The sequence below is a fragment of the Gossypium raimondii genome, chromosome 11 (assembly GCF_025698545.1).
Source record: "Gossypium raimondii isolate GPD5lz chromosome 11, ASM2569854v1, whole genome shotgun sequence".
Taxonomy (NCBI): domain Eukaryota; kingdom Viridiplantae; phylum Streptophyta; class Magnoliopsida; order Malvales; family Malvaceae; genus Gossypium; species Gossypium raimondii.
The window spans coordinates 14,137,161-14,163,385 of record NC_068575.1 but is presented as its reverse complement, the minus strand read 5'-3'; the positions used below and the strand labels follow the sequence as shown (position 1 = coordinate 14,163,385).

Here is a 26,225-nt window from a genome sequence, read left to right as displayed (position 1 = left end):
CTCCAACACTGGGAATGTCTCTCGTAACCAGCTCATCGATCCGACCTCCATAAATAATATCTGGAATCACACCCAAAAGATTGTAATATATGGCTCCCCTATCATCAGATTGAGCGGACCCGGTGAGTACAGACGCATCCACTGGTAACCCCAACTGTAACTACACGTCCTCCAAAGTGATGGTACACTCCCCACATGGAAGATGGAATGTGTGCGTCTCGGGTGTCCACCTCTCTACAAACGCGCTAATGAGTTTCGGATCCAACTTACACCCCCGGCCTATATTGGCCACATGTTAAAAACCCGCTCCCTCAAGTAATTTTCAATCAACGGTAATGGAGGACTAGGTAGATTACGAATAAAACATTGTAACACTCAATCTACCGACTATTATAAAAAATTATAAAAAAATATTAATTAATTAAAAAAATGAAATCATATTAAAAAAATAAAATTAACTCTTACCATTTTCATTTGGTTGATGGAAATATGTTTATCATTGAGACGAATTAATTGCAGAGTCATTGCTAATACGATCAAATTTTTTAGAAATTATAAAAAAATAATACTAATTCAGACAAAAATAAAAAAATGTAGAGAGCTTTGAGAGCTTTTTTGAGAAATTTAGAGAGAAATTTGGAAGAATAATAAAATTTGGAGTGAAAAAATGGGTTGGGGGTGTTTTATACTTTTTTTTTCCTAATCGTTTGAGGCCCAACGGTCAAATTTTTAAACGGCCGTTAGGGGAAAACATGGCCAAAAGTGCGTCCTCATCAACACTTTTTACTAAAGTGCGTCCACGTCAGCGTGTTTTTACCTGACACAAGGAAAAAAACATTGACATGGAAGCGTTTTTTTGGGTTATCCCCTGAAAATGTGTCCACGTCAACATGTTTTTGGGTTTTTAGAAACGACCCATTTCTACAAATAATTTTGGAAGTGAGTCTTTTTTAGTACTAGACCCTAAAAAAACTATGTTAAAAAGACGAAGAAGGGAGGAAAATAGAGGGAGAAACAAAAGATAATGAAAAAAAAGAAAAAAAAGTTAAAAGAACATAAAAGAAAAAAATTTAAATTGCTCAAAACGAAAAAATATGAGGACCAATTGTATAATTTAACTTAAAATTTTTGTTTGAAATGATGATTTAACATGACACATCAACTTACCGTTACACCGTTAACGACAATTAATGGCTTGGTAACTAAAATGTTACAACACGTTAATGTAAGTGGCTAAAACGTAACTTTTCAAACATAAGTATCTAAAATGTAACCTGAGGTAAACAAAAATGACTATTTTGGTAGTTTACCCCAGGGATTTAAATAGCGGACCGTTTTCGGAATAGCGGCCATTATATAGCGGTAGCGCCGCCGACCGAAACCGCTATTGCTAAAAATAACGGAGTGAAGCGGAGTCACACTGATAACGGTGGATAGCGGCCACAATTTAATGGATAACGGCCAATTACGGCAATAATGGGCCGCTATTCCCGTTATTTTCCGTTACCGTAAATTAAAAAAAATCAAGAGATGTAGTGGTGAAATACTGAATAGTGATGTTCTTTACAATAAAACAAAATGGAATATATTCACTACCTGCAAAATCAGAGGGCTTTCAATCAAAACAAAGTAAAAAGTATATACAAAAACTCCAAATAAACAGAAAAGGAACTCCAAACAAAGTTCAAAAATCAAAACTCACAAGTCACAACTCACAAGCAAACGAAAAGATGAAATTCTATTTCTCATTCTCCATATTTCGACAAACAACAGAGCCACAGACAGCAGCAAGCAATAGAAATTCTATCCTAATTTCAAGTAAGTAGACTACTAACCAGTAAGTAAAGTAGTAGAGTAAGAAATTTTTTCTTGGATTTCTTGCTTGCATGTCTTGAATCTGTAGCATGGAGTGCTTTTTCGAGATTTTTATCCTTAGATCTGTGTTCTACACAAAAAAAGGGGGTTTAAAATGTTTTCGGCAATTTCCAACCACCATGCACGGCGGCACCGTCGCCGGTGACCGGCGGCTGCCACGGTGGCCGATGGCCGGATTCTGGCAATGGCATGAGAGAAAACGGAGAATGGAGAGAAAAAGGAAAAGAAATTCTTTAAATAAGGGCTAAAATGAAGTTTCTGAAAAAATTTTGATTTAAATAGGCCTTCAAAACGACACCGTTTTGGGCAGGCCACTCTGGCACCAAAACGACGTCGTTTTGGCCTAACCCGCGCACTTACCCGACCCGTTTCCTAGGATCCGCGTATTTTTGAACGGAAGGGTTAATTGCGCTTTTAGCCCTTCCTATTTTTTATTATTTACAATCAAGCTTGTTTTTTTTTTAATTTTGTCCTATAATTTATTTCGTATTTCAATTTGGTCCACCTTGAAGCTGTGCGTTTTGAAGGATGGGGATTATTTCCCATTTGATCCCTTTTTGTTATTCGCGCATTCAATTTGGTCCTTTTTCTTTTTATTTATTTCGGATTTGCCGCAAATTTATGTTTTAAGTTCAATTTGGTCCCTTTTTTTGTTATTTTTGCTATTTTATTATTAAATTAATTAATTTAATATTACTATTACTATTATTATTTTTCCTTTTTTTATTTTATTATTTATTTACTTGTTATTATTACCATATTATTAAAATTTAATTAGTTTTGCATTATTATTTCAATTATATTTCTTTTCATATTTATTTACCTAAATATTTTAAATACATTTATTTTATTATATCATTTTATTTATCTATATACTATAACCTTTTATATAATTTTTAATTTTAAGATTTTATTATTGTTATTGTTATTATTAATACCATCATCATCATTATTATTATTATTATTATTACCATTATTATTATTATTATTATTATTATTATTATTATTAAATTGTTTTACACAATATTTATTTATTTATTTATTTCTATAATATTAGGTCTTTACTTTAGCTTTAAAATTTGTTTACTTTTTTTGGTATTATATTGTTGATAATATAAGTAATGAGTTGCTTATATTTCTAAATATAATTTTATGTTTCTTATATATAAATAAAAATAAAGCATGCCACCACGTGAAGAGTTCCCGACTAAAGGATTGGAGGGTGCACCAAGTAATGATATAGGTTGGCACTTTGGAACTCCAGTGCCAAATGCGAGAGGAAATATCGTATGTAAACTTTGTGGTAAAGTTGTGAAAGGAGGAATAACACGATTTAAAGAGCACATTGCTCATAAAACCGGCAATGTTGCACCATGCCCTAATGTTACTGGTATGTGATACTTTATTATTATTTTTAAATGTTATTGTAAATTTATCAATAAAGATTATATATAATTGATAATAATATAAAGTGTAAATTATTTTTATTTTATTAACAGGTGTCATTAGAGAAAGTATGATGAATGTACTAAAAGAAAGCAACACAAAGAAAATAGACAAAAAGAGGAGAAAAGATGAATTCTTATCTCAATTAATAGAAGAGGAGGATGAGCACGAGGGATTCATTGATGAGGTTTCTGCAATAAGGCAAGCAACTCGAGAAAGTATCCAAACACAACACGAGTGGCATAGAAGGGAAGAATTCAGACGAAGTACTGGTGGTTGGGATAACATTTATGAAGAAAGACGATCTTCTCATGGATCAGCTAGAGAACATAATAGAGAAAGAACAAGTAAATCCATCCCAGGTGAGTCTGAGTTTACCTTAAGGGGAGTTATATCTGAATTGGTTAGAAGCAAAAGTTCAAAGCAACCAAAGGTCACTGACTCTTTTTTAAAGAGTTTTCGAAGGAAGATAGGTGAAACGGTATCTAAATTTATAATATATGAAAAACTTCCTTTTCAATTAGCAAGCTCTCCATGGTTGTATAACTTAATTCAAGTGTCAGTAGAAGTTGGACAAGGTGTAAAGCTCCCAACACCTTATGAGGTTTCAAATATGTATTTGGAGTCAGAGTATCAACGAGTTCATGATTGGGTAAATGGACTAAAGACTCATTGGAAAGAATTGGGTGCAACTCTAATGTGTGATGGTTGGACCAACAGTTTGAATCAAATGCACATAATTAATTTCCATGTTTATTGCAGTAAAGGAACCATTTTTTGGAAATTGGTAGATGTCTCAAGTGTCCGTAGTAGAGATGTTGAATTCTACTACTGTTTGTTAGATTCAGTTGTAGAAGAAATTGGAGAAAATTACATTGTCCAAATAGTGACTGATAATGAGGCAGCAATGAAAGCTGCAGGAAAAAAATTAATGTTGAAAAGACAACATCTATATTGGACCTCATGTGCAGCTCACTGTTTAGATTTATGCCTTGAAGATATTGGGAAAAAGCCCAGTGTAGCAAAAGTGTTAGATGAGGCAAAGAAAATGACTTGCTTTATATACAATCACATTTGGACTGTTGATTTGATGAAGAAGTATACACAAAGGAAACAAATACTTCGACCCGCTCTTACTCGATTTGCAACTCATTTCATTCAACTTGAAGAGATAACAAGACAAAAGCAAGGTCTGAGAGAAATGTTTAATTCAAAGTTCAATATTTTATAATTAGTTAATATAATTACTTAAATATAGTAACCTTTAGTGATTTTATTAGTTCCAAATAATTTAAATTATATTATTTTAAAATTTTTCTTATGAATATATAGGAATTTGAAGAATCAAAATGGGGATAGCAAAAGTCAGGGCCTGCTTATGAAGCCAAAAAAATTGTTTTGGGAAAAGATTTTTGGAAAAAAGCCAATGACCTCATAAAAGTTTACGAGCCCTTAGTAAGAGTATTGAGACTTGTGGATAGCGATGAAAAACCAACGATGCGCTTTATTTATGAGGCTGTTGATAGAGCTAAACGAGCAATTCAACAAAATTGTCGATATTTCACAGAGTATGAAAAGATTATTGACAATAGATGGAATTTTATGCATTCCGACTTGCATTCAGCTGGTAAGATAAAATGTTTCATATAATTAAGAACTATTTTTATATTTTATTATTTTAAGCTTTAAATTATTATTATTTGATGATATTCTTATAAATTATACTTAGGTTATTTTCTCAATTCTCAATTTCAATTTGGGGTGGAGCATTCTGAGAATGTACTAATAGAAACATTAGAAGGTACACGATCAGTAATTGAAAGATTAGAACCTTCTATGGATACTCAAGTCAGAATGGTTAATCAGGTTAGATTCAAGTACTATTATTTGTAACTTAGTTACATAATTTGAAATAGAATTTTTATTTTTATTTTTATTTTTACTCTATCTTTTATTTATGCAGTTGTTACTATTTAGAGATAAACATGAGACATTCAGTACTCCACAGGCACAAAGAGCTTGGAAGCAAATGAATCCGGGTAAACAGTTAATTAAATTATTTAATTTAATTAATATTATTTAATTATATTGTACATTTTGAAGTTATTTTGAAATTTAAATAATATTATGCAGCTGAGTGGTGGATAATATACGGCACATGTGTTCCCGAATTACAAAAATTAGCAATTAAAGTGCTTAGTCAAACAACTTCAGCATCAAATTGCGAACGAAATTGGAGCACATTTAGCTATATTCACACCAAGGCAAGAAATAGGTTAAAGTATAAAAAACTTGAAAAACTAGTGTTTACCTATTATAATATGAGGCTTAAGAGGAGGCATAAAAAAAGAATGAGCACTGATGATATAAATGCTAGTTTTAATCCTATCAGCCTTGATCATATCTTTGAAGATGTTGATCCACTATCAGAATGGCTTCATGAGAAAGAGAATCCATTGTTAGATGGTGAAAATGCCGGTGTGTTGCCTGTGGATACCTCTGATGATGAAATGGATGTTGATCAATCTCAACAACAAATTTTGTCTCATTCAAGTTCTAGTTCAACTCCAAGTCAAAGTGGCGATGGACCCGATGGTTGTGGCTTAAGTCCAATTGATGAGGATGATGGATATAGTGGTAATAGAGGTGAAATTAGGTCTTTTAGTCAGTATGGAGGAGAATATGGGGTTGGTACCACTAGTGGACATTTTCGTGACAGATCAGAGTTTGATGGAAATATGTTTCCTGAACCTAGGAGAGATAGAAGTGAACCTAGAGCTCCATCAAAGGGAAAAGGCAAGAAGCATACTTCTATAGGCTCTTCATCTGGTAGGAGATCGAGTTCTAGTAACCTTGGATATAGTGATTCATCTACTAGCACTAAGGTTTTTATCCACCAGAACAACCTTCATATTTTCAACCTTCACATGGTTATCCACAAACATATGGTTATTATCCACCATTTCCTAATTATGGTGTGCTCCTCAAATATATCCTCCATATCAATTAAATGAAAACCAAGGTGAAAATGTTACTTTTTTGGATATATTTTTGGACAAAGGCCAAGAGAATCAAGTCAAGAACGCTCCCAAAGTGAAGGTGAAGGATTTGATCTTCCTCGTCATTCGACTAATTGGTGAAAACTAAATCGTACCACTATCATTATTTGTAAGGTATGTTTTTTTAAAAGAAAACTTTTGTTATTGTTCTTAATTTTGATTATATTAAAACATTTAAAATAATATATATCTTTAGATAAATGAATGGAGTATATTTTATGAAAAGATAATTAAGAATCGAAGCATGTTAAATTATATATGAAAGTAGAATGAGTGTGAGAATAAATGGTAGGAAATAGGAATAATTAATGAAAATCTATACATTTATCTATTCTTTTTTCCTTTTGCAAGATACAATGTTTATATCTTCACCATCTTCAATCTGTCAAGAAATATTGAAGACATCTCTCGTGTATGAATTTTCAATTGTTTTATCTATAAAACTTTCAAACTTATTAAATATGATAAATGTTTAATATTTCCTCTTTTTTTTACTTTGTTATTAGTTAACATAACATTCTTAGAAAATTCGTAAATAAATGTAAGAATAATTAATGATTATAAAAGTTGTGTTCTCATATCATATTAATAAAGGTTCATAAGTGTTAGAAAACACTCTAAAAATCATTAAAAGTGACTTTTTTATAATTATAATTATAATTATAATTACTATGTTTTACAATAAGTTCTGCGAATTTTAAAAAAATTCACGACCGCGATACCCGCAGTGACATCAATAGCGTCCATTATGTCCGCAACCGCGATAAACACGACGCAACCGAAAACGCGACCGCGACCGCAATTTAAATACCTGGTTTACCCTTCTTTTTGCTAATAATTTGGGCAATTAATGGTTTATCGATTGAGCTTTCCTAAGGTCGAATGAGCCTCAAAATTGTTTATTTAGCGTGTAATGATTGCATTTAATGGAATGTTTGAATGTTTAATTGATTTAAATTACAATATTATGATAGTAATTACTCCGGCAACAGATGTAGCACCCCGCAGCTCGGATTGACGATCGGGTCGAATGAGGGGTGTTATAGAAGTAACTTCAGAATATGACAGGGTTCTGAGGTTATCTTCACTTTGGAGACATTTCGGAGAACTTAACTTAGTGAAACAAAAATGTAGGTAGTTCATAAGTTTCCTCTTAACCTTTTCTTGTAACATGAAGCACATTTCCCTTCTTCTTTCATAAACGTAGTGGACTTTTACTCACTCTTCACTATCACCATTATGATAGAAAGAGTATTAATGCCTTTGTAACTGAAAACTCCCTCTTTATTCTTATTTAATGTCAGCTTTGTAACTCCCTTCTTGAGGCATAATATATATGAGCCTTTCACGACTGGTGAAAAGATTTTTTTGGCATTTTGACATTTTGAGTCCCAAAGTCTCTCTTTAAAACTCTCTTCTTATTCCCTTACCCAGTTTTATTCTCAGCCACTCACAGCCTTCCTTCACTTTACAAACCATCACTTATTGTTGGGTTTAGTGTTACAAGATCTTCTCCAATATTTCTTTTTGCCTTCTTCCAATACATTTCGTTTACTTTATTTCAACACTTTATAAGAAACCTCTACAATATTTTACAAATAATTAAAATTAATAAATGCATTAATATGTAAAAATTGTTGAACTTGAATGCTTAGTTCGGATTGGATCTTGATTGAGATGATTAGAGGAGTGATTATAAAAATTGGATATTTTGTTGAAGACTGTCAATCCTTTTACTAATACTGGAAAGTCTTTACAAGGACCCGACTCGCATCTGTGTACTATCGTTAGAGGCAGATCATTTAAGCTACTTGTGATCTTTATGAAATCTTGAATAATTCACTCGGATCAGACTTCTCACCTTTGATTTGCAATAATCGAATCCCAAGGTTTGGGGTTGCTATGTGTTTTGATCTATAGATATCTAGTTGTTGCGTTTAGATCGACTCTTTTCGATCTTGGTTGATGTTTTGCATATTACATGTATACATATTTATGATGTTGTATTTTTATTCCGTTGAGCTGTTTGATAATTGATTCTTGATGATCTTTACTTAGATCTTATTTAATATCATGAATATGCATATGTTTAGAAAAACAAGTAGCTGAATGAATATTTTTTGAACCGATTTGAGCCTCCATGTGAATAACGGAGATATAAGCTATACAGTTTCTAAAACAAAACGATGTAATTTAACTGTGGTGAATTACTTGTGAAACAATCTATCTTAGTTTCCTGATCGGAAGTGCTTCCCCGAAGAGTTTCTCGACTTCACTGGCTTCCATTTTCAAGTCGTTCAAAAGTTCCATCTCTTCTTTGCTTAGCCCTCTCAAGAAGTTTTCTTCATCTTGTTGCAGCTCTTTAAAACCTTCAGCCAACCTCTGAAACAATGTCTGTTCGGTCTTCTCAACCTTCTCGACCTCCTTCTCCACCTCCCCTTCTATCTGTTCAACTTCTCTAATCAGTGTCCGCTCACCTTCCTCTACTTTCTTTTCAAGTCTTTCTACAAGGGGAGGCTCTGGACCACAAGAATTATCTGTTCTGATAAATTTGTTGAAGTTTCGGCCTACATTTTGAGCTGCTCTTTCGAGTTCAGGTACAATGGTTTTGGGCAAAACTGCACTTCTTGTGTAGACAACGGCACCACCATATCCATCCCATGCATCATTTCTACCCCGGTAATATACAAATACATAATCATCTGGTTTGTTTTCTATTTTGGATGATATAATATACCTGCATGTTATATTAACCAATGAGTACAAAAGCAAGAATCTTATGAAAAAGGCACAATCATCACCAGGGGTTTCGAAACTCAAAACACTTTGCCTTACGATAGCACCAGATTATAAATTTTAAGCACATACAAGTGAAATGCTTCCCTCAAATATGATTGAATGTTTAATATTCAGGATATACTTAACCAGCGAATGCTAACTTAAAAGATATATACAGGAACGGATGTTACCAGTCATCTTGATAGTGAAGGTACTCATTGTCATGATTGTAAAGAATCCCAGGGTGGTTTGGATCTTGCACGAATCTTTGCGTAGCTGATCGAGTGAAAAAGCCACCATCCGGTGTTCTTATTCTCCAAGACAGATTCCCGACAAGTTTGCCACCTTCTGTATGGAATTCATGTAGTTGGCAGTCAAAAGTGTCAAAGGTAGGATTTAGACCACTACTTATGAACCATTTCCCAGTAAAATCTGCAATGTTGAAGTTTTCAACTAAAACAGCAGGATATGGGACAGGGAATTCCCCTATATCAGATTTCTGAGGCACACACTTCTTGCGCGAGACGGCACACTCATTAAATTCATCTACAACATTGTTCTCAAACAGGTCCCCGCATTTAATCTGCAAAAGTGCTGATAAAAAGCATAATGTGCACCCCCTCAGGCATAAGCTGCCCCATCATTCAACATAAATCATTTGCAAGAAACATACAGAACTAACCTGGCATTCGGTTTCATCTGGCCTATCATTGCAGGTCTGGAGGCAAGCAACGTTTGCAGCACATGACGGGTTGGCAATGCACTTAGCAAGTTCTATCCTGACAAGAATAACATTGCACATCGAGTTAGATGATGGTAGAACCTTTATCTTTATATACTTAAGAATGCAATCTAAAGTAATCAGGGATGTAGGAGGTTCGTTTATGAAGCTGAAACAAAAAACATACAAAAGATTGGATTCTGTTCCAGAGTTGTATAAGATATCTGATGATTGAAAATTGATAGTTATACTCATTGGTGATGGTTTCAGGATTGATCTCTTTACGTATTAATGTTTCACACAATCTATAGATTACGAATGGATATATAGATTACAAAATGTGGGGAACTGTAGGCCTTCCATGAGCCACTTATGCAGTAAAGGCAGCTTCTCAGTTACCCTTGCAAACAGCTTTTGACAGGGTAGAAATAAGTAAACAGGAACTACTATTAGTAGGATGTGGTGCGATAGTACAGCTTGTTGTCATGTTTTAATGAGCTAAAGTTAAAACCGTAAGACAAGTACTAAATTTAAAGACCATTTTCACTTAATTTGATCGAATACCTGCACTCCTTCAACAAGCAAGTGCATGTTTTTAGAGCATCAACAGCAGCAGCTGATGGAATCACCAAGTATGCACATGCAAGTAGTCCAACCAATTTCACAGTCTGTGACTGGCTCCATTGTTCTAAGAGATTTGATATGATGGGCATCTGAAATGAAAATACCTCTTCTGCCTTAAAGAAGACCCCAAAGAGAAAAAGGAAAAGAAGAAGATACGTAAATACAAAAATATGAACATTAACATACGAAGGAATGTGGTTAATTAGTAAGAAACTCAGCAGCATATAGACGCCAATACTACCTTAGGTGTTCTTTCATTGCTGCTACTTGATGAAAATTTTCTCTCTTTTCTTCTTGAAAGCTGATGTGAACATCTTAACTTCGATGCAGAATAATTCATATTCGGCTTAATTAACTGAGAATACCTTGAGTTTCTGCAACTAGATTGAAGTTTCAGTAGCATCATGCCATGAAAATGAGCTACTAGTCTCCGGTGAAACCTCTCTTTACGAGTAAATCCGGATGTTCTACATGGAACATTAACACTTTTACCATGGGAAAAACATATTAGACGAGCAGCTTCTGCCATTTTCCAGTATCTCAACTTCACATACAACCTGATTATCTACAATAAATCAGTATAAATGTTGTTACTGGAGAAATTCGAAGGAATAGAGTCCAATTCTTTCAGTAGAAATGTCAGAATCTAACTTTCCATATATGCATATGATCTAAATATATAATTTTTGCATCATTCACTAAACCGAACTTTCAGCACATATAAAAAAGCAATCATCTACTAGCATTTGTAAAAGGAAATGAAAAAAAGGAGCAAAACAATCAAAAGAAGAGCATTTAGTTGCCTGGTTTACCATTTCTGGAACAAATTATCAACTAAGGAATAAAACCCATTTTCCTAACAAACAAATTCCATAGAAAAATTAAGCAAAAGATGCTCAATTTCGAGATAAAAATAAAAAGGAAGAGCAAAACTGTATTATAAATTTTATCATTTAATGAATCATATCCATTTCCCACCAAGAAATGCCAGAATGAAACTTAGCAACAAATTCCCAAACTTTACTAGTTTACAAACCAAGATTTTTTTTTCTTTTTTCTGTCAATTAACAGCTATAAATACAAGAAAAAGGTTATTTATTTTAAAGAGAAAGGGAGAAAAGAACAGACCTTAATTGAATGGAGCAGGAAAATAAAATGGTGGTGGGTTCTTCTTCTTCTTAATGTTTTTTAAATGTTAGGCATGGTTATAAAAGAGAGATTGCAGACAGACAGGCAATCGATTGTTAACACTTGGGGAGAAAAAAAAGGCGGCAAGAAGCCAACAACAACGTGTGATTAACAGCAAGTTGGTCGATAAGTGAAATTAGGATAAGACAATGTGTGGAAACCAGACCTTTTACGTATCCCTTTATATTTGGGAATGTCGGGCCCTGTCTTTAACCAAGTACAATTTGAAACTAGCTTCATTTTATCAAAATTTCACTTCTACGACAACAACAAAAAAAGAATTTGTGATTTGACCCGAAAATATTGTAAATGATACATATAGCCCACAGTTAAAATTTTTATGGGTGCTAAAATTTATCCATTAAAAAAGTAGAAAAAAATGATTTACTTAATTTTCTCATCCATGCTGAAAAAACTAGAGTACCATATTTATTTATTTATTTTCATGTTGAAATCCCAAAGTGAGTGTGATGTTATGTGAAATGTACAAGATGACAGCTCGATCCATACTCGACAAGTCTGAAAAAGATGTATCATTTTAAGAACAATTTATTGTATACGTAATTAATGTAGCATCGAAAAGCTTTGGGAACCATACACGTAATTAGTGTTGAAACGACAAGACAGGATTTAGCTCAATTTTGCTTCGTCTTTTAACACCAAATTAATCAAGCCGTAAAACCTTGAAAATTCATGATAACCATTTCCTTGTTTCAAAGCTTTTATGGTTGTTGAATAATAAAAAATGACTTCTTGAAATGTTATATCAATGATAATCACTAAGAAAAACACGGTCTATAATTATATTTCTGGTTGGCGTTTTTTCCCGTGAAATTAACTTCCATTTCTCCATTATACAATCACATTTTGCAGACATTGATATTTTCTGCTCATCCAATAATAACTGGAAAAGAGCATGGAAGTTACTCCGGGTTAAAACCTTACATTTCTTAAGTTACAAGTAAAAGAAATTACAGTAGTAGAACCCACATATGTTCTTGAATCAACCTTGCTTAGAATTATGTTTTGTCTAGCCTAAAAGACTTAGTTAAGGTTCTTATAGTGGTAATAGTACTAGTGCTCATCCTTGACCTGGTAAAGTATGTGACCATGAGGATGAAGAGGAACAAGCTCAAGAAACAACTTCATAAACATGTTAAATCAAAACATAATTATAATTGGTGCTCCAGTCTCCAAAGTTACTCCAAGGGTGAGATTGAGAATGCTATAAACTTTAGCAGAAAACGGAAGAGTCTAGGCAAGGGAATTACCAGTGAAGTTTATCAAGGCATTCTTCCTAGTGGACAGCTTGTGGCCATCAAGCAGATAAACAGAAGCAACTCTCCTCATTCTTTCAAAAGCAAATTTGCAGGTCTTCCCTGGATTCAACATCTGAAGCTTGTTTCAGTGTTTGGTTGCTGAATCGAAGACGATGAGCAATATCTGGTATTTGAATATTGTCCTAAGTAATTCTTGCTTGAAATCGTTTTTTGTTGTGCAGTTTTAGTTAGACTCATTGAAGTCAAGCTTGCCTTAGGCTAGTGGAAAGTGATGTATCTAAATCTCATATGGCAAGGATTGCGCATCCCTGACTCACAGTGAGGCTTGCCATGCTAGAGAAAAGGTTGTACGGTGCAACCTTTTAGGATGTTCGACTGCAGACATACATATAGCTCTCCTTTAATCTTATTCTCTCATCACCTTTAGAAAACTTCTTGGTTTTTATCATTGTTCTGGATAAGACAGTGTTCTTGACATGGGGAAAACGAGTTAAGATCCTAAGAGACTGCTTGCGTTGAGGTATCTCCACCATTATATGGATGGACGCATTGTTCATAGAGATATTAAGGTACAATGGCTCCTGGACCATTCACGAAACTATGTGAAATTTCTTACCGTAAAAGCAATTGAAATTCTGTAGTTTTAGTTCCATTCTTGTTTAATCTTCTATGTTGCAGGTTACTAACATTCTTTTAACTGAGAATCTTGAGCTGAAACTCGCTGTTTTGGGATGGAATCGGAAGAGAGCCAAGTATTACACTTTCTTGTAATTCTAATCACTCTGAGGTATAATACAACCTATATTTATCGCCATTATGTATAGGGAGCAGAGAATGGAACAAAAATTCATCAGAAACACCCTCTTTTAGTATCGTTTTAAGTGATCTCAGCTTTCAGGATAAAGATGGATCTGGAAAGGAAAAAAATGAAAGTAGTTTGGTGGGAAAAAAAACATATACAATAAGACTTTAAAAATATTTAACATATACCAATTGGATAGGTACTCGAATGATATTCTTAGACCTTAGTCCAAATAACATAGAAAAAAAAAAAGTAAGCTGTCAAAAAAGTCATCAAATTTGGCTGGTTAGCCATCTTCAAAATAAATGAATCTAGCAAGTGCAGCCAGAGCCCAGAAGTTCATGATTCAAGATGTAGCAGAATGTACAAAATAAGTGAGAAAGCTGGGGTTTATGGCGCGGGAGTGTGTGTTTCCATTGTATACTAGTAAAGCCTAACACTAGCCATCCATGGGGGCATCGGGAAGCAATGAACTCCTTATATTTCCAGCCTATCAGTGCCACTATCATCGTTGTTCTCTGAGCTCATTTCTCCTTGATTTATGATATTCATGATAGTCTTTGTGGCCTGGCCAACAGCATGAGAAGTTTTTCTAGCAGCCCCGGAAACAACTGGTTGTAAAGAGATGACTGGCAAACTAGCCCTTTCTTGAATCATTGCTGGATAGAGATGCCACACAGGGTGAAGTTCTAATAAGTAAATCGGATAAAAGAAGAAATTGGTTTATAGCCTTGGAACTTACACAGTGTCTGCTGGCGAGCAAGTGAACCAATCTGCCAGATCCCAGCTTTAGCGGCCTGCACAGCTTTAACTGATTTGTTGACACCACCGGCAATCTCTTGGCTAAAGTATCAAGTAGCAATTCAAAGCATTATGCACAAAATCATGAAAGCTATTGAAACAATAATAAATAGATGAGTTGTAAAAGTTAAGTCTCAGTTTCTAGATGGCATGATTTCGATATGCTATGAAACTCGGTACAAGAAAATATACAGTATCTTTTCCAGCAATACACAAAAATAACCCAGAGAAACAAAATTTCTTGGTTTTAGAACTGAAATATTGATCCCGGTAGTCTGTCTAAATGTCCCATGATATAACAAATTCTAGAGAAAAAAACCTTCTATGACAAAATCAAGTTTTTCCTGCAAGAGTGCATCAGTCTTCATTTCAAAACATGTTCTTCTCTTCTATTTACATGACGGATATGACTAACTGCTTTTGATACTGGAGAAACAATCATACGCATGCAACAAAAAGACGAAAATAGGAGTTCAGTTGTCACCTTAAATCACTTAGTTCCAGTGTAAGATCACTGATCTCCATGCCTGAAAGCCTAATTGCAGCCATAGTACCGGGAAGCTCCTCTCGTGCCGTATCTGCTAGCTTGGAAAGAGAAACCGCAGCTCTTCCCATCGCCTGCAAAACAGGGGGAAAATAAATAAACATAAAAATATAATATACAAATTAGATCTATGATTATATATATGAGAAACTTATTTTCAATAGTATCACCCACAAAAGCATTCCTTTCTTTGATTGAGGCTGATATAGATTTACTTATGATCACATAATGCTACAGAACAAGTTTAAAACAGCATATATTATGAATACATCACAATCTGGGCGAGCAAGCTTGAAAATATGCAATATTAACATTATTGTTCACTATACATTACAGCCATTGCCAAATTTCATGACATTCATAATACAAGACAACTAAAAATTATTGTAAATGAAATGATTAAAAGAATCCAGAATATCGAAACAATCTTTAAGTCGGTCAAAGTTTCAGATACAATGTGTGAAAACTTACAGAGAGAGTTGGAACAGTTGCAATGACCATACTTGTAAACGCCACAGATGTCTGCATGTATACATTTCATTGCAATTAATCAATCAGAAAATATAAAACCTAAATATCAAACATATTTGTTTGTACCAAAGCTTGAAGACAATGTCAAAATGGAAAATTTCAGCACCAAACACTTAAAATTTTCCTAATATGCATCAAAAGAATCTATTTAAATTTTCAACCATTAGCAATAGGAAAATGCACCTAATGACAAGTACCTAACAACTACGGAAACCCACCAAAACTACACTAAGCAAGCTATAAACACCACTGTAAAGAAGATGCAATCATTTCAAACTTAAGGTAATATAAGATGATATTTCTTCAAATTCAACTTCTAACTAACTCATACTAAACCCATGGCCATAATCAGTAGAAAATCCATACAGAAAACTACACTATCATATATAGCAGAAAATCCATCCAAGAAAAAGCTCTAAAAAGAACTATCCAAAGCACCCAATAAGCTCAACAACGTTAAAAACCATACCGTGAAAGCAATAAAGGCCATCAGATAGAAGGCCTGATCACTCAAGCTCATCTTTTGAGTTGAAATGAAAGTTGGGAGAACTGGGTTCCCAACTCCCACGTTGTAATTTTGATTAGATTCTTCTCCAAGACTGAACTTTGAAGTTTGGGGGAATCCATTGGCCTCCAAACTTGATAACTTCAAATTCGAAATGGTAAAACGATTGGAAGAGCAGAATGGGATGAAAGAAGGAGAGGGTTTTGTAGAGAAGGAAACAGAAGTGGGCGATTTTAACAAGAAAAATTGGATTTTTGACTTTGAAGGGAAAGACAGGAATGGGGTTGAAGTATTTGCTGTGGGGTTTGCGTTTAAAGAGAGATTGAGTTTCATTTGAGGGAAATCTGGGAGAAGAGAAATGAAAGAGAGTGAAAGGTTTGAAAGTGAAAAAGTCGAGGTTACTAATGGTGTCTCTGTATCTGTGCACCAACGGTCTATACGGTGGTCGTTGCAGTTGTTGTTTTACTTCACATTTGGGCCAATGGTGTTGAAAGGGCTGAGCTGAGCTGGTTCGAGTTGGATTCTAGTTTGGGCTCAGGTTTCACGATTAGTCCAGATCCAATGGCTGAGTTGGTTTAGGATTTTATGTCCGGATTTTAAATTGGTTTTTAAGTAAAAAATTATTATTTGTTATAAAACAAGAGCTAACAATTTCTTTTGGGGTCACTTACAAGCTTCACTTTGTAACATTATAACATCTCATAAGTTCCATACAATGTGATATCTCTGCCATAATATTCAACAATAAAATTCATAATATTATTTTTAAAAATTTCAACAAGTAAAGATAAATACAAATAAATGACTAGAAATTATTTAATGACATCATATCATTTATGGTCCCTTTTCAATTATTTAATGACATTTTAACATTTCTTTCCTTGTCATTCGTACATAATTTTGATAATTTTTTACCCTGAACCCCGAATCCCAAATTAGGATTCAAAGTTCAAGATTTGAGTTCCGGGTTCAAAGTTTATGTTCAGATTTGGGGTTTGAGTTTGAAATTTCGGATTTGAGATTTTGGGTAAAAAAATTGTCAAAATTATGTACTAATGGCATGAAAAAAATTATTGAAATGTTATTAAATAATTAGATGAATTCATAAAATCATTTCTTACACGATATATTTAGGGTTCAAATATACAACAAAACTCTTACCTAAGGTTGAAATCAAACTAATAAAAAAATTCTTTCAACTCATTGAATTTGTAGAACATAACATGTTGCAAAACTGAAGAAAATTGGAGCAAGAACAACAGCGAACACAGTTTTCCTTTTGTTTTAACCTTTTACATGCATTTATTTATTTACGGTTTTTTACTTCCATCCACGTTAATTAAGGGTTTTATAACGTGATTTAGACTTTATTAGTTAAATGATCCAACCCAACCCAACTTAGGTTACAATTCGACCCGTATGAGCTACAATCCAAAGAGGGAAAACGAAGTGAACAATATATAAGAAAACAAAACCAGAGAATTGCCATTTTCCTTAAAGCTTTATAATTGCCTGCATGCACCCCCACCCACCCACACATACATATATACATACATACATACATAGATTTCACATTGTGGCATATCACATTACTTGATGCTTGGCCAAGATCAACTAGAACTACCGTTTTTCACCAAAATCCCAAAACACACACAACTAAGATAAAGTGAGCATTGAAGTGAAGACAGGAAGATCATCATCATCATGATGTGGAATGAAAGGGGGCTTTGTTTTTATGTTAGAAAAGGCTCGCAGCGCAAGAAGTGTCGCCATATCAAACTTAAGTTGTCTTTCAGCATGTCGGAGATTGCATGTGTTGCAACATCCTGCTCCTGAAAATTAAAAGAAAAAGTATGTTACATGATCGTATACAATTCCAAAGCTATATTTGCTCATGAAACTCTGCACAGACCAAAGGCTTTTGCATGATGTGGAAGTTAAACAATATCCTGCAAGTATGGAGCATTTTGATTCCAAAACTTCAAAAGTACAGCTAAAACCCATTAAACTCTTTGCACAATACGTATGTAAGCTGCATAAAACAATACCGGGTCCTTTAATAAACTTGGGAAGACGGAAAGAAAGTACTTACCAGCAGTCCTGAAACAATGCCTTTCAACTTCAAGACAACATCCTTGGAATCTTCCCCATATGTTGATATGAAATCAAATCGGTCAGCATATCGAACCTTGAGTCTTATGGATGAGTTTTTATAAGCAGTAGACATTGTGTGCCAAATGCCAACGACACTGTATCTATCCCCACTCGTTGCTTTTCCAAAGGGCCATCTCAACCCACCTTTCACATCTGGGTCTAGGACCGCTGAATCAATCAGATTTTTAATGCTTTGCATCTCATCTTCCTGAGAAGTGTGAACGAAACAAGTTTTGATGATTAGATGTTTAGTTGCGAACCTTATTATTAAGTAAGCAGGCTTGAGCAAGTCATCTCAATGGCTAAAACTAATGTCCTTAGAGACCAAAAGGATTCAAATTAACTTACAGTCATAGAAGTTAAGATTCTCTTGTGGGACAGTGCCAGCCTCAAATCGAGACCCATATCCAGGCATGATATGTCTATAAACATGTCACGCACTGGGCTTAGTTCTACCTACACGAGAAAATATTATGTTTCGTGGTATGCCTCCACAAAATTAACAGATAAGGGGAAAAAAGCAGGGGCAGATATGGAAACAGGTAGTTCGAAATTTTCAACTGTTAGTGACAGCATGAGAGATTAAAAATTAGACAGAGAGAGCAGTAGAAGAAGACTTGCCTTGTATAGCCGAAGTTTTTTATCATCTTTTACGCTACATTTACATGAAATGGTTGAATCTGGTTGCGTGCTATCAGACAACTACATAAAATGTTAACAGATTAAAAACATTCAATAGCTAACATAATCAATCAGATGAGAATCATGACCTAAAAAGTAGAGTTTAGTGGGCAAATATACCTTCACTTGGAATACATCTTTCACCTCTGCAAAATCAACTCCAATCTTCGAGACAACTTCAGCCATAATGTTTCCCGTGTATGCAGCAGGAAGACTCGTGTAAAAGGTTCTTCTCAATTTACTCAGTATTGTCTCTGTAACACAACTTTTACTAACACTTCCCAGGTTCATGGAAGGGCTCCTGCACCAAGTATATTAACATAAACTTTTTGGAATTCGGACAATATACTTAATCTATAAATGTATTTTGGTCATCAATTAGATATTGCAGTAGCCACCAATATCCGGGATCGCTTTGATATCCTTCAAGGAAAAATGGTTACTTAAAAGACTCAATAATGTACAGTTTTTTAAGAGCAACAATTGATGAAGCAATAGCAAAGTAATCAACGCTTACCCTTGAAAAAGTATTTTGCCAAACCGAGCAACCATTACTGGCTTTACATCTTTCAAATCTTTGCACTCAGTTTCAGCCCTCACTTTTTCAAAGGAAGATAATAGGTCTGGCAGAATATTTTCTGCAATAGAAGACCACGGGCTCCCTTTTACTTCATTATTCTCTACGACAATTGGAAAAAAAGAGAGTTAAGAACAACTTTCTACAATGTAAGCAATGGAAGGGAGGCAAAAAAGGGACATTATTTAAGGAAATGATGTATCACTAACCTTTATTTAAATTACTTTTCACCAAGATTGCAGGTTTCTCACCTGTTTTCCTCTCAACAGATTCAACTGAAACTGGCTTAAGATGAACGGAAGATGTGTCCCCGTTTCCATCATCCAAACCAACAGCAAACCATCTAGAGATGGCATAGTTTGAATATATGATTCTTCCGCTCCTATCAGCTTTGGTGTTTGAAGCTCTTAACTGTACATTTCTTTCAAATTTGGGAATCAGGGACTCTGGAGTTGGTGTTGGACTCTCCGCATCCTTCGAATGTCGCTTGTGTGGAGGGATGTAAGCCATATATGAGATATTCAATTCAAACACCTACTAGAAACAACCCCATAATCACATGAGTTTCTAGGCAAGGTTACTAATTAATAACACAAGTCTTAACTAATTGATAGAATACTTTTGAGATCACTTATTCAAATACTTGATGTGCGCTAATTTTTTGTAGCTTTTCTATTCACAAAACTTAAGCGAATTTAAACCCAAAAAATCGTCTAAAATCCTACAGATTGCGAGACTAAAATTCTAACGTGATCAACCAAAAAAAAAAAAAAGCATCACCATCAAAACTCATCCTTCTTTAGAAACTAAATGTAAAATAGCAGTGTTTGGTAGCAGAAAAAAAAATCAAAGAAATACCTTAAACCTTCACTTTTATTAATTTAGTCCCTGAACTACAGTTTACAAACAGCCTAAGGTAACTAACTCTAAGAAAACCATGAAGAAAAACTATCTTCATTCTTTCTTTAACACACCAACCCATCAAAGAAAAACACAAAAATGAAAGAGTATAAAAGAGACGCATATAAAAAAGAAGCATAATTTCATAGTTCTGGAAACTGACAAAGAAAATGGGTTTGAAAGAATATATGAGCCGTTACCAGAGAATTCAATGGCCTGATTGTGTTGGGAAGATTGGGTTAACGTCGATTTAGTGAAAGAAAAAGAAAGGATCTTGATTCTTAAAGATCAAAGAGAGAGGGAATGTTTGATTGATGGCTTAAGAATGGGGTTTGTAAATAATTGTAAAGGAACATTGTCCTTTTATTCTTAAACCTGCTTTCAAGTACTTCAGTTGGAAGTTCCTTAACGAACCAAAAAAGAAAAAAAAAAAAAAGTAGAAGCAAAGTGCTTACATCAGAAGTTAGTCTGAGAAACTCATTAGATATCGCGGATGTTATTTAAGTTTTTTTATAATTTATGAAATTTTAAATTAATAATAATAAAATTATATTTTAATTTTTTAAAAGTTATAAAGATATAACTTGGGATTTTTACCTAAATATTACACAAAAATAAAAAATAACCAAAATATTATATTTTTTATTTATGAGAATAATACAAAAAAATAAAAATAAAAAAATAAAAAAAGGTGCAGGTGATGGGACAGGCATTTGATAGGCGGCACCAAAGGTGCCATTCCCATGGGCGGCACTACCAATATAATGGTCCCCATTCAGCTGGTGGGTGGGGGAAGAGAATGAGAGGGAAAGAAGAAAGAAAGAAAGAAAAAGAAGGAAAGAAAAGGAAAGGAGAAGAGGAAAAAAAAGAAGAAGAAGAGGGGAGGAAGGAAAAAGAAAGAAAAAATGTAATTTTTTATTATAAATTTTAATTTTTTGTAATATTTGTGTGTAAAAAAATTATGTTATGTACATTATACGTGTTTTATTATGTTATTTAGCATATAAATTTTATGAAATTTATTTAGCATGAAAAAATTCATGTTATGTACATTGTATGTTGATTAGAATTTTTTATGAAATTTATTTAGAATGTTGTAATTAATTTTTTAGAAAAATAGCATTAAAAATAAAATGATAAAAAATATGTTTAAGAAAACATAAAATACGAAAAGAAAAAAACAGAAATTGTATATTCACGGAAAGTAATAAAATCCAAAAAATGGTATATTTAATAAATTTCAAATATAATGCACTGAAATAAAGTAAAAATATAAAATTAGAAATTATGAAATTTTTAAAGTAATAAAATACGGAGAAAAAATACGAAGAAATGGCCGAGGTAAGAGTGTTTTACAAAATTTTTAAAATTCAGAAATAATTAATACAAATATTTCAAACAAAATGTACGAAATAATATAAAATAATAAAATACAAAAATAATTTTTTATTGAAAGTAATAAAATTCGGGAAAATAATACGAGCAAATGGCGAGAATAAGCATTTTTTACACTAAATTAATTTAAAAACACACTAAATTAATAAATTAATAAAATTAGAAATTATGATATTTTTAAAGTAATAAAACGCAGAGAAAAAATAAGAAGAAATGGTCAAGTAAGAGTGTTTTACTAACTTTTTAAAATTCGAAATAATTAATACAAATATTTCAAACAAAATGTACTGAAATAATATAAAATAATAAAATAAAAAATAATTTTTTATTGAAAGTAATAAAATTCGGGAAAATAATACGAGCAAACGGCAGGAATAAGCGTTTTTTTACACTAAATTAATTTAAAAAAACACACTAAATTAATAAATTTATAAAATTAGAAATTATGATATTTTTTTAAGTAATAAAATGCGGAGAAAAGAATACGAAGAAATGACTGAAGTAAGAGTGTTTTACTAACTATTTTTTCAACATGCACGCATCGCAATAGCTCCATTGATTCGACCCGATAGACACATATCTGATGCGGCTAATCAGGCGGTATGATTTATTATTTGTTAATCACGGGTTTTATTTATTTACAAAGGATATACGTAATATATAGAAATAAATCATGTTATCGTAATATTTTTTCTGTAATTTAACACTATCAGGACTCCTACCGAGTAATAAGGGGCCGTGTGAATGGTTTAAAGAAAGCTCCGAATGCCCGATTGATGCCGTACTTGGAGCAAGCCGGATTTGGGTCACTAGCATTGATCCGGACCTCCAACTTGCGCTATGATTTATTATCTGCGCTAGTGGAGCGGTGACGCCCAGAGACCCACACTTTTCATTTTTCGTGTAGGGAGTGCACGGTGACTTTGGAGGATGTTGCAATGCAGCTTGGGCTCCCAATTGACGGGAGTCCCATAACGGGAGTATCTTCATTTACCGATCCAGCTGCACTTTGTTATCAGCTCCTAGGAGAGTCGTCAGAGGACGAAAAGTCAAATTTTTCGGGCTTAAAATTTACATGGCTGAAAGCCAAATTTGGACAATTATCAGCGAATGCCACTGAAGGTGAGTTGATGTGCGCTGCTCAAGCGTACATCATGCATATCCTAGGGGGAGTACTCATGCCCGATGCAAACAACAACAAGGTGCATTTGATGTACTTGCCCCTGTTAGCTGATTTGTCCAGTGTTAGCTCGTATAGCTGGGGCTTCGCCGTTCTAGCAGTGTTGTACCGGGAGCTTTGTCAGGTGACAAACTCAGATGTTGTAGACATGGGTGGATGCCTCACATTGCTGCAGTCCTAGGCACTCTATCGGATGCCATTTTTGGCATCGGTTAGTCACCAACCGTATGTTTATCCACTGGTGAACAGGTGATAAAATATAAATTGTCATTATTTATAGTCATAATATATTGACTAATGTTACCAACCCTAAATCCTATATTTGTTTTTTGTAGGTGAAGTGTTCGTCTAGGTATCGAGAGGTCACACACTGTCCCGATATACCGACTCATGATCGAACAGTATACCTGGGAAGAGGTAAGCTGCTATTATGATATTCATGACATATTACTTTCTATATATTAATCACACGTTATGGCTAATTATAACAATGTTATTAATCATGTAGTTTATATGGATACCATACCGTAGGCCGGAAATTACAGATATGGTACCCTCGTCTGCATACGTTCATTCCCACATATGGGGCACTAACGCACCAATTATCAATTTCAACATGGTCGAGTGGTATCACAGAGATCTGGTGCTACGACAGTTTGGCTGCATCCAACCTATCCCGGATTTGCCGTGCGAGGTGGGGGAAGTTCACGGCATGAATAAGAGAGGAAAATTGATGTTGGATTGGGGAATTAAGCACCGAAAATTTATGGCACTGTGGAACGATCGATTGTGTCGAAGACCTCAGATGGTTATGGCTACCGAATCGCAACCATCATTAGAGTATATACAATGGTACTATAGTTGCGGGAAGTCATATATACTTGGAGGCCAGTCGACTGTAGTCCCCCCGTACGTACAGCAACCTAGGGGATCGGACGCAGCGGCCCCGATGGATCTGGATCCTGTGGCATATTATTCTCCGAAACCACCAGAGCCCGAGTAGGAGCCCCAGCCAGATCCCGAACCATCACAGTCACATGTGGATTCACATAGTTGTCGTTTAGATTTGGCGGGCAGTGACTATTTTCCGAGCTTCTTAGGAGGCAAAAACGCCTACGAGTTTGAACTCTTTAGATCTTATCCGCCGCAGTACGGCATGCCCGGCCCGTTCGACCCGTATCCGTAGCATCATAGGACTCCTTCTGTTTCAAGTTCGTCAATGCCGAACGAGCCACAGGATTTTTCCTCTATGTTTGCCACACCCCCACCTGCGCCGAATGATGATGTTGGTCGTCGCCCAGAACGTGATCGTCGACCTCCGAATAGGTATACCCCTAGGACCACACCATCGAACCATAAATTTTAAGGGTTTAATGCACTTTTTGTACATTACGAAGTTTGTATTCTTTTTGTATAAATTTACTATTTCTAATTTAATCTTTTCTTACTTCTGAACTTTTTTGTATAAATTTAATTATTCTATTTTTGCATTATATTAAAGCTGAATCCAATTATAAATGCCTCCATTTTTGATATAATTTTAATAATTCCAAATGCGCACATGGTATTTTATAACTTAATTTGGATGCAATTTGGATACAATTTAAGCATAAGCATAAGCTGAATAATAAAAATTATTTCAAATGAATTATACTTTTTATAACACTATACATAAAAATTTTACATCATTAGGTCAATTCCGACCCAATCTGGACGACTGTCCAACATGAAAGTTTCGATGATGGCATTTATTCCGACTATGACCACTTAACCTACATAATCCACAACGCTTACCGTCGGATTTCTCACTGATGTCCATTTCATTACGGATTCTGCTTGATTGCAGACGACCTCTTGGATTCCTCCATAACCCTTTGTCTGGGAGAAGCTCAAAAGTCGTCGGAGGCACTTCCCACGTAGATATGTCAGGCAAGACGGGGAACTTATTTTCCTAAACACGCAATGTGCGCTTGAGTGTGTACACATCATCGACATATTGTTCAACATTAAGGTTGACTTTAGCACACGCTGCCACGACATGCGCACATGGATAATAAAGTGTGTCGAACCTCCTGCACTCGCACCGTATGTTCTGGAGATCAACTCCGTAGGACTTAGTTGGAATACCAGGTCGACGACTAATGATCTCAGTAACTCGAAACGTTTCTAGTCGTCGTGAATATATTTCTACATTCACTGACCTCTCCAACCAACGGTTTGCAACAATTGCATCCCTGATATGTTCGACAAACACGTGTCCCGCCTCAATCTGGTCGACTTGTTGCTAACTCATTCTTGGTATCAAGGTAGCCAGCTTGTAGAAAGTAGCAGAAAAGACAGATGCAATCGGAAGATGATGTGCTTTCAACAAGACAGCGTTGATCCCCTCGACTAAGTTTGTGGTCATTTGGCCATAACGAAAGCCCTCGTCAAAACTTTGAGCCCATTGCCACGGCTCCATTGTGCCCAACCTGGTCGAAAAGATGTGTTTGTCTGCCCCTCCATGTCACTCTCAAGTCGGATCATTCTTTGCCGAAAAATATGTGGCTCTAACTCGTACGCTGCATACGTATTAAGAAAAAATAAGTTCTAGAAACTCGATAACATAAAACATTACAACTTATATTGAAAATATAAGGTTATCATTTACCCATTGCCACGACTTGTCTCTTCCAGTCTGCATTCTTATAATCTTTGTGGAAGTTAGCCGCAATGTGACGGATGCAGTAAACGGATCTCCACGACACACCAGAATGCCTAATTGCTGTAATTAAACCTTTCCCTCTATCAGAGATGATGCAAATGTTATTGTTGCTAATAACATACCTCCGCAGGTTTGTGAGGAAGAATTCCCAAGACTCCATGTTCTCTTTATCTACGATAGCAAATGTTATCGGGGGCACGTTTCTGCTGCCGTCTTGAGCAACCGCAAGAAGTAGGATCTGTGTATATTTTTCATATAGCCAGGTCCCATTCACCTGCACGAATGGCTTGCAGTGGGGAAATGCCCGCACACATAGATCAAACGTCCAGAACATCCGATGGAAAGTCCTTTTTTTCGGCTGTAACTGGTCGTCCGGGCCGTAATATGGCCTTGTCTACAACTCAATCACAGTCCTCGGTATGTACTCCTGCATAGCAGCTATCCAACCTTGAAGCTCGTTATACGGCGAATCGTAATCCC

The 26,225-nt window shown here is 34.8% G+C and overlaps 5 protein-coding genes across 9 annotated transcripts; 2 read left to right on the top strand and 3 right to left on the bottom strand.

Moving 5' to 3' along the window:
• Positions 1–2,969: 2,969 nt before the first annotated feature.
• LOC105801210 (uncharacterized) lies at positions 2,970–6,418 on the top strand. The gene is made up of 4 exons (XM_012632543.2): positions 2,970–3,265; positions 3,375–4,511; positions 5,734–6,206; positions 6,383–6,418. Exons 1-4 carry the CDS (start codon positions 3,058–3,060, stop codon positions 6,416–6,418), a joined length of 1,854 nt encoding a protein of 617 aa, XP_012487997.2. The 5' UTR covers positions 2,970–3,057.
• A 2,068-nt stretch (positions 6,419–8,486) lies between these two features.
• LOC105804540 (violaxanthin de-epoxidase, chloroplastic) lies at positions 8,487–11,824 on the bottom strand. Of its 3 annotated transcripts, none has more exons than XM_052624262.1 (6): positions 11,632–11,824; positions 10,745–11,068; positions 10,444–10,592; positions 9,841–9,937; positions 9,350–9,741; positions 8,487–9,117 (listed from the first exon to the last, which is right to left on the bottom strand). In XM_052624262.1, the coding sequence occupies exons 2-6, from the start codon at positions 11,030–11,032 to the stop codon at positions 8,604–8,606; spliced, it is 1,440 nt and encodes a 479-aa protein (XP_052480222.1). In that variant the 5' UTR covers positions 11,033–11,068; positions 11,632–11,824; the 3' UTR covers positions 8,487–8,603. The 3 variants fall into 3 exon arrangements, with proteins under 3 accessions (XP_052480222.1, XP_012492662.1, XP_012492661.1); XM_012637208.2 differs by having other exon boundaries at positions 10,444–10,616; positions 10,745–11,060; XM_012637207.2 differs by having other exon boundaries at positions 10,444–10,616; positions 11,632–11,823.
• Positions 11,825–13,907: 2,083 nt separating this feature from the next.
• On the bottom strand, positions 13,908–16,596 carry LOC105804543 (uncharacterized). Its single transcript, XM_012637213.2, has 5 exons — positions 16,119–16,596; positions 15,590–15,640; positions 15,059–15,192; positions 14,516–14,616; positions 13,908–14,432 (listed from the first exon to the last, which is right to left on the bottom strand). Exons 1-5 carry the CDS (start codon positions 16,485–16,487, stop codon positions 14,251–14,253), a joined length of 837 nt encoding a protein of 278 aa, XP_012492667.1. The 5' UTR covers positions 16,488–16,596; the 3' UTR covers positions 13,908–14,250.
• A 1,019-nt stretch (positions 16,597–17,615) lies between these two features.
• LOC105804551 (hypothetical protein) lies at positions 17,616–20,915 on the bottom strand. 3 transcript variants are annotated; one of them, XM_052624365.1, is made up of 8 exons: positions 20,667–20,915; positions 19,818–20,100; positions 19,507–19,669; positions 19,110–19,290; positions 18,926–19,010; positions 18,657–18,760; positions 18,247–18,516; positions 17,616–17,986 (listed from the first exon to the last, which is right to left on the bottom strand). In XM_052624365.1, the coding sequence occupies exons 2-8, from the start codon at positions 20,074–20,076 to the stop codon at positions 17,888–17,890; spliced, it is 1,161 nt and encodes a 386-aa protein (XP_052480325.1). In that variant the 5' UTR covers positions 20,077–20,100; positions 20,667–20,915; the 3' UTR covers positions 17,616–17,887. The 3 variants fall into 3 exon arrangements, with proteins under 3 accessions (XP_052480325.1, XP_052480324.1, XP_052480323.1); XM_052624364.1 differs by having other exon boundaries at positions 19,776–20,103; positions 20,667–20,914; XM_052624363.1 differs by having other exon boundaries at positions 19,776–20,100; positions 20,667–20,913.
• Positions 20,916–22,799: 1,884 nt separating this feature from the next.
• LOC105801211 (protein MAIN-LIKE 1-like) lies at positions 22,800–23,222 on the top strand. Its single transcript, XM_012632544.1, has one exon. The coding sequence runs from the start codon at positions 22,800–22,802 to the stop codon at positions 23,220–23,222; it is 423 nt and encodes a 140-aa protein (XP_012487998.1).
• Positions 23,223–26,225: the final 3,003 nt, after the last annotated feature.